Genomic DNA, 8,294 nt, shown 5'->3' on the forward strand with positions numbered 1-8,294 from the left:
TATAAAAATACTCGCTTTTAAATATTTGATGCAAGAAAAATAACATGATTGTATTTGTGTTTGAATTAGGTTGTCTATCAACCAATGGTGGATAATAATAGATGGTGGCATGTCATACCTATTATGCCACGTTCCAAAGTGATGTATAGTACATTTACTAATATGGAGCGTATGGAGGATGATCATGGCCATGGACGTGATGATGATCGTGATACGAGAGAGGACGATGATCATGAGATAGGAGATACAGATATTGAGGCCATTACCCATGAGGACGAGCCTAGCATTGGTGATGCTGATTTCGATGAGCACATGAGTAGCACAAGTAGTAGTGGGTTGAATGTATTTGTAGATCTAAACACTTGTTTGGATTTTGAAGTAGATAGTTTGGCAAGGGTTGATCTCATTAAGGATGAGCCCATCATTGATATTGGCAAAACTATTTTACATATTGTTTCATTCCACCTCACTTAATTCTTATAGATGTGGGCTTGCAAAAAAGCATTGATGTTTTTGTTAAAATTATGTGCTTTGGTAATCATGGGCAATGTTTGGAAAGCAATGATGTACACCAAAATCTCACTTTCTCTATTCTCTGGTTTGCGTCTATCTACGCGTCTAAATGCGCGTCTAATTCTCAATGTAAACGTGCAAATAGAAGCGCTGATAAACGCGATGTTAGATGAGCCCGTATTTTCTCAATTTAAACGTGCAAATAGACGTGTTAATACACACGCAAATAGACGAGTTGTTAGACGTGCTTTTAGACGCGCTCGTAATTTCTCTACTAAAGCAACGCCTATAGACACGCCCGCTATTTTGCGCGTCTACCAAGCGTGTCTATAGTTGCTTTGTGTTGTGCATCTATGTACGCATCTTTCTATTTTTTGAAAATTTCTACATAACATCTAAAAGCATGTTTATAGGCATGTCTGTCTGTTATATAGACATGCCTATATTCACAGGTCTATACACGCACAAATAGACGCATTCATAAGTTTCTTTTAAAGTTAAGGAAACGCGTCTGTGTGCGCACTTGTGGGTGCTTGGTGGTGTTGTATAGACTAATCAAGTTTATTTGACGATAGTACGGGTTATTCCCTATTATTAGTAGCTAATCTTCCTTCTAGAGAAACTCTATCTCTTCCCTTATGTAATTTTTTTGGACATTACTATTATATTTCACCCCAAAAACTACCTATGACAATTGACATTAAAAAGAACAAATAACTTAGGTTGTGTTGAGTTGTTGCATGATGCATCCTCATAGTTCATTGGATACTTCTCATTTGCATTATCAACCACTTGCATCTAGTTTTATAGGAGAGTAACTATAGGGCTTGAAAACACACACACAGATGCACATAGTACACTCTTCTAAGTAAAGACAGACTTATGAAAGAGAAACTTAAAAATTCAAAAGAGAAGAAAAATCAATGATGTAGGAAAAAGTAACCCAAAAATCAAGTTAACCTAAGAAGGAAGAGAAATAGATTAACCCCAAAAAGAGTACTAAAGTATAGTAGAAGCTCTAGTATATTTGATTCTCTTCCATCCCTAATCTAAAGATTTGAAAATGTAAAAAGAAGACCAAAGTGTAGACATGTGTCTAAGAACAGGCAAATACTAAATAGGGCTAGACACAACCATAGAAGAGATATGAGCAAAGAACAAGAGAAGGGAAGTATAGGCTAAACCCCACATGCTAGTTGAAGAAAGGAACCCATGCAAAAAAGTTACTAATTAATGCATGAATATGAACGAGTGATCTAAGGTTTTGAATAAGCAATGTGAGCCTCAAAATGGAAAAATTGACAAAATGCTAAAGGAAAAGGAAGCTTCAAACATGAAAAAGGATGCAATAACAAATGGCTAGAAGAAAAAAAGTGATACTATGATTTTTCAAGTCTTTTATGGTGGACAAATATGAAAAAATAAAATGGCATGCTAATGGGTTTGATCACGTGGGTTAATTCTTAGCATCCCATTAACTTGTATATGGACATAGTTTTGAGCAAAAAGAAACAATAAATTACGTAGGGCTTTAGCTTTCCCTTGATACATGTTACTAAAGCAATCATTCCTTAGGATCATTTTTTGAGTGTAACTATAGACATAAATAGAAAAAGAATACAAAGCGTGCAAGCGTGGGAGCATTGCTAGTGAGCTGCTTAAAGAGTACTTGCTCATATACCAAGCTTAATGAGACTCTTTCTTATCTATGCCACGTTATTCTTCTAAATGCAAAATGTAAAATAACCCTAGAAATCTCATTTCCTCAATTTAACCCATAGAACTATAATGAACTACTCTTTAGTAGAATCTATATCACGCAAATAATGGCAAGCAATAGCACCTTACTTCACAACCGTAGAATATCAACCCCAAACATTAAACCACACAGGCCGTTTTAATGTATTATAGATAGATACACAGATGGAAATCGAAATCCATCGGTGACGAAACAAGGAGTTACCCTCAATCTTTCACCTTCACGACAGCTTCTTCAAACCTTTACGCAGTGATCAAATATAAGGATGTTACTGATGGAGCCTTTGATTACATCTCTTGAGGTTGCAAGAATCGTGGAGGGGAGGGAGAGTCCTGAAGAGGTTGATCCCTTGGGTTTAAAAAAAATCGTGATGGACGGGAGTATGAGTAACTTAGGAATCATGTGTTGTGTGAATAAATATTTTACAGTTACAAAAGTTCAGATGAGACTGGGAAGGTATGCAAAAACTTGGGAGGGACGCTTGTTTGAAAACGGTGTTAGATGAAAGACCAGTTAACGTAGCGAAAAGCCACTCCCCGCATAGAGCCATCATCATCCGTGACATTCCAGGCAACAGCTTGATCGTATGAAGCAGGACGGCCCCTGCTGGATAGTCGAACCCCCCCTGCTACACTAGTATAACCCTGCAACAGCACAAAATACCATTGCCTGTTACTCCAAAAACAATCCTATACAAACTCACGATTTATGTCGTAGCAAGACTTGCACATATTAAACCTGCTCCAGGACTTGGTTCAGAACGAAGCACAGATTCTTTTTCCCCTCCTCGTCTAACGTTTTTTCTAAGAGGAGCTCCGGCAGAGTAGCGGCCGTTGTCTCCAGCATCTCAAGGCCAGCCTGATTTGCGAACGTAAACGTGGGAATCGCCTGCAGGTTTTGAAGAGAACACGCCCAGAGTGAATTGTTGAGTTCTTGCCTAGGCTTTCTTATCAGTGCTGCGTTAAATAAATCACAGAAAGCATTCGTTCAATGGAAAATACTGTCAGCCTTCACATCTTGTATCTGCTCACCTTACAAGAGCAGCAGATAATAGCATCGGAATGTCGCCACAACCGCGTCAGGTAATCATCGCTGCTGTCTCCTTCGATCCGAACAAGTTCCACGCCCAAATTGCGCCTTCACAGGCCAACCATGGAGATACGAGTTATAAGTTTTAGCTTTACATTTAGAGAGCACACACGCAGGAAGGTAATATGGGAAACTCTTGATTACTTGTAGCTCCTGCAGATAGACCGGACTATTGATGTGAGGGCAGCGTCTGCCGCTGCAGGAACATTCTTAGAAGTTGGTCCGCCAAACGAGTGCATTCGAGCTGGGCCGAGAGCCATGGCAACACGTTGAACACTGGACACCACACTGCGCACATACCGCCTGGCCATAGATGCAACGCTGTCTTGGAGGTGAATTTCGTAGGGGAATTGAAATGCGATCGTCAAAACAGACTTCACATGCATCGTGGTATTATCCGTTGCAAGCTTGCCACCTCCTGGTCCGATCTCCAGAGTCGATGCGAGATCCAGAGTCCTAGCAGGAACTTCTCGTTCCTGGATTGCACAATTTTTGCGTTTGAAAGATAAGTTTTGGCTGCAATGAGATCTTCTCATAAATTTAGGGTTTTGACAATCGATGTGGGATCACGGGATGCTCACTTGTACACGGCTGTCTAGACCGATGACGCGAAATCCAGAAGGCAAAAGCGGAACATCGTCAGATACGTTAGCATCTATGGGGGCAAGTACCATCTCAGCATAAGCACCAGCTCCATTCTCCTCCAGGCCGCTACAGAGCTGGCAATGAAACGTATCCAACAAAGATTTGTTGATTTAGCTTTTTCTGTTCAAGCTTGTTGCTGTATCCAAGGCAACAGACAACAAAAGACCCGTCCCCGGATCCGGACCTGTAAAAGGAGCGTCTCCCTAGAGTGCAAGCCAGTGTCGTCTCGTCGGAGGCCGTTCTCATCCAGCTTAATCAATTCCAAGAACTGCAGAAAGAAACATATCGCCAGTCTCCGACTGAGATTTATGGTCGAAGTCGGCTGGGGAAGCCGCAAGAAGCCAACTAGCTTCAGAAGTGCATACCTCGTCCTGTTCGACGTCATGAACCTGCGGGTAGAGGAGCTGGGAGCTACTTAGGCCTCCATGTGTATGACAATGTCCGTTGATGCGTAGAGCGCCTGCGTTGGATTCGGTCTCATGATCCGCCCATTCGGAACGATGCTCTCGTAGAAAGCGCACAAGAAGTGCCGGAGGAACGTCCTGTTCGAATAGCAAATGAGAACATATTGTCTAAAATTTCTGTTCTAGCGCCGTCATTGTAAAGGCCAACTAACCTGCAAAAGCATGGAAGCTTTGACGCACAAAACACCTGCACCGTAAAGGGAGGGATGCTCCCTCAAGGCTGGTTTCACGCAGACGGCAAGTTCATCGCCTTCATCACTCCCGAATGCTGTCCAGCCGTCGTCCGCGAAGCCATTTACTGCATCGTTGAACCCCCTGCAAGGATCAAGGATTGGAGCAGCAGCTCACGTTTGAGACTGCGTCCGAACTGTTGGCCAACGTCGAGGCAACGATCAGCTACTATGAAAACCTCACCTTGCCAAGCGCTGGCTCAGGGACCGCACTGCAGTTATCTGCTGGCCGGGCGTTTCGATTGCGGATTCCTGAGCTATGAATCGCAAATAGCGTAAAGCCTGCAAGCACAATACATTTGTAAGAACCTGGGTGCTTATCGATTATCTAAAGTTAAACCTAGATTCTGCTAGTGGTTGATGAACCGGGGAAGGATTCGTTACCGCCATGGGCATTCTGCGCGCTAGGACAGCTGAAGACTGGTAAAGAGCGTGCAGAACTTCAGGTACACTCCAAGGCTGCCAATGATGCCATATCCTCAAATCATTTGCCGTAACTCAGTGATGTTTGGCTTCTATGAGCGGAAACTGGAGTGAAAATTAGGACAGACCTCCAGATCGATGTGGTCGACAATGACGACAATCGATCCGCTTCCTTCGCATGGACGGATCAGACAGCCGCTCGCAAGCACCTCTCCTCTCACGAAGGATGGAAGTGGGGGAGTTGTCGGCGCACCATGTAAGGCGTTCAAAGATCGTTCACAAATCTGCGAGAGGGTGCATAGAGAGACAGCAGTGAGCAAAATAAACCTGATCATTGTCGACATGGAGTTCAAAATGAACGACTGTTTAGCTTACCACGTAACTGCCGTCCTCCAGTGGTGAAGTGTACCTCAGCGTGCAAAAGTCCCGAGGAGGAGAGAGCGTAGTGGGAGCATACATCTGTCCAAAATACATAACAATGATGGAGCCGTTGCCAATAATGCTTCCAAAATCCAAATCTCGACAATCGACTCGTTCCGTTCGTCCAAAATGTGTTGTTTAACGAGATTTGTTGTACGAGAGATTGCTGTTAGCGAATCGCTATCACACCGTTACTTGGAGATGGACGAAACAGTTCGAGACACACCTGCATGTACAGTATCTCGATTGTTCCGCCGTTTCCCGCGGGGCTGGTGCACAAGGTGGTGACGCGACGACAGTCTCGGTTCCAGCTCGGTCGATCCTTCAGAATGCTCACCACCTGATTGGCAGGCCGCACACAAACAATCCGACACAAACATTCGTAACATAATCACGGAGCGAATACCGATGCGCCGGCTGCATTCATAGAGTGCTTCGATAATGAAGCTCAAATATTGTAGTTAAAACCCGATCCACAGTCCCGATTTCCAACGAAAAACCCGGTTGGAAGATCGGGTCAGGTTGGAACCGATCTTACAACCCGCTTTTCAAGTGTTGATCAAGTCTTCCCTTTGAACGACTTTATCGAAGAACCCTATTCTATGAATGCAGAACTATTGTTACAATTTTAGTAAGCTCACCCTTGCTGGTTCCAAGCCCACCAGGCCGCACGCTCGTGCAGCTATCCCAGTACAAACATGTGAAATGTTCACCATTTCGGTAGGGTCCGGACCAGGCTGCACAAAACACAAAAAGTCAGTCCGTTAAGCAAATACGTTTCCGTCCACCTCTATGCATTAAGCCAAAAAGCAATCCTCACCTTCATCCCGGGCATTTGTATCCAATCGACCGCGGTTCCTGTAGCCTTCGCTAGGAACTCTGTTAACGTCTCCTCCGCAAGAGAGAGAATCCTGCATGCAGCGCGTACCCTAGTAAGCTTGATATCCAAACTCCTTGAAGAGAGACCCTAAAAGCATCGGATTGAAGAATGGAGAAATGGCACACCCAGAATGAGGAGCATCATGCGGAGGATGCTGAAGACCACTTGTCACCACCGAATCGCAACTCGTATCTGTAGTCGCGATGCCTCCCTGCTTGCACAAAGTTCAGCAGATTTTACAGCTTGCCATGGAGAAAATTATTCCATCAGCGAACTTTAAAACCCCGTCAGCTGATGAGCCATATCGGCAAAAGCCTACATTTAACCTCAATTCGTGTGAGATCTTCCAAGCATCTTTTCGCTCTATATAGCTGCAATAGTTTGTTTCTAGATTTCAGTGATAGTAGTTCCGGCAAGACAATCCTTAGACCGGATTTAGTGGAGTCAGGCTACGAACCGCACAATTTACTGGAGAATCTGAGGGGGACAGAAATATATAATGGCGAATTGCAAAGGAGACCCGGAAATATTTTACGTCTAAACGAGCTGAACTTTCTGCTTCATGTTTAAAATCAGAAAAACTTCATGCCGGTTCACGAGTACATGCAACGAGTAGAAGAGGGCTATCTCACTGCCCGGTAAGCGCCTTTCCTTCACCTTTTGTTAAAACCTTCCCATCACGAAAACCCTTCAAGACCTTCACGCTCGTTGATGGACATGACTTACATGCTGCAGCTGCTGCCGCATGTAGTTGTTCTCGTAAAGCAACTGTGCCACCTGCTTTTGCAGCCGATCGTTTTCCTCCATGAGCAACTTGTTCATGGCTGTGAGTTTGCCGTTGACAGCCTGCAACCGCGCAGACTCTTTGCGCTGCTTCTCTCGACACCTGCGTTACAACACAAGGATCACCTTCAAAGGAAATCAACAAGGTTGCGAGTCCGCCGCCGCTAAGAATTTAGCTACGTTGGAGCATAGCGAGCTTTGAGATCTTCCAAATGCCAACATAACCGACCTAGGAGAACAAATGTCGTCTGGCCATATTGCAACGTACAAAAATTCACTCTTACCGCCGATTCTGGAACCAAACTTTGATCTGTTTAGGTTCGATGTTCTGCAGAAGAGAGCACTCGCGGATCAGCTGCTGCCTACGAAGGGAACTCGGCTTGGGACACTCGTGATACAACCGCTCCAAGGCTTCGACTTGCTCGTTGGTATACCGAACATACTTCCCGGAATCGAGAGAGCATTTGGCATCTTTGAAGCCGGTCTCCGCCATGATGCTGGTTCAAACCAAGGCTCAGCTCATGCGAAGCGGCACCTAATAAAGCCGGAAAGGAAGGCGACTGGGGAGCAGTATTTGAGAGATAACGAAGTGTGTGTTCATGATAAGGTCTGCGGGAGCAGGAGCTCACAAGGGGGGGGGGGGGGGGGGGAAGGGAAGGCACGCGGTCCTTCTGGAGCAAGGGGAGGTACAGGGGAGAAGATCACAGGCTTCAAGGAAGGGGCAGGGGGACTGACGGGAACAGGAGAAGGTGGGGGAACGGAGATCGAAACATGCTCTGAGGAAGGAGTTGGGAGGGGTGCGAGGATCGATGAGGGGGAAGGATATAGTTGAAGCAAGAGGAAGGAATGAAGAAAGGGCCGGAGGATAAAAGAAAGGTGGGGGGGGCTTTTCGTACAGGGAAGGTGGGACGATGAAGCGATTTTCGAGAGAAAAGGAAGAGAACAGTGCTTGAGAAGAAGAAGAAGAAGACTGTGGAGGAGTAGTAGTGGGAAGAAGAAGAAAAAGGTTGATAAAGCCACATGGGGGTTATTGTGGGAGTTGGCGGCGGCAGCAGCGGGGCGGTGCTGGCGGTAGTGGTGCCACTCTT

The 8,294-nt window shown here is 45.0% G+C and overlaps 1 protein-coding gene across 1 annotated transcript; it reads right to left on the bottom strand.

The window, feature by feature from the left end:
- Positions 1-2,410: 2,410 nt before the first annotated feature.
- LOC147891686 (homeobox-leucine zipper protein HOX32-like) lies at positions 2,411-7,804 on the bottom strand. The gene is made up of 18 exons (XM_087388750.1): positions 7,491-7,804; positions 7,150-7,309; positions 6,549-6,634; positions 6,364-6,454; positions 6,185-6,280; positions 5,770-5,883; positions 5,499-5,582; positions 5,252-5,407; positions 5,085-5,159; positions 4,885-4,982; positions 4,623-4,785; positions 4,372-4,548; positions 4,191-4,274; positions 3,943-4,080; positions 3,506-3,837; positions 3,304-3,409; positions 3,011-3,160; positions 2,411-2,916 (listed from the first exon to the last, which is right to left on the bottom strand). The coding sequence occupies exons 1-18, from the start codon at positions 7,697-7,699 to the stop codon at positions 2,770-2,772; spliced, it is 2,466 nt and encodes an 821-aa protein (XP_087244876.1). The 5' UTR covers positions 7,700-7,804; the 3' UTR covers positions 2,411-2,769.
- Between the last annotated feature and the right edge of the window lie 490 nt (positions 7,805-8,294).

This window comes from Dipteris shenzhenensis, chromosome 17 (assembly GCF_047967505.1).
Source record: "Dipteris shenzhenensis isolate YYH24624 ecotype China chromosome 17, Dip_SZ_1.0, whole genome shotgun sequence".
NCBI classification, from domain to species: Eukaryota; Viridiplantae; Streptophyta; class Polypodiopsida; order Gleicheniales; family Dipteridaceae; genus Dipteris; species Dipteris shenzhenensis.

What these genes read in the sequence shown, in the direction of transcription:
- LOC147891686 (XM_087388750.1), bottom strand. Translation starts at nt 7,699, where the DNA reads ATGGCGGAGACCGGCTTCAAAGATGCCAAATGCTCTCTCGATTCCGGG. An exon ending in TGCGGCAGCAGCTGCAGCAT is followed by an intron (nt 6,635 to 7,149) that starts GTAAGTCATGTC and finishes TTGTGCAAGCAG; the next exon opens with GGAGGCATCGCGACTACAGA. An exon ending in CTGAGCCAGCGCTTGGCAAG is followed by an intron (nt 4,786 to 4,884) that starts GTGAGGTTTTCA and finishes TGATCCTTGCAG; the next exon opens with GGGGTTCAACGATGCAGTAA.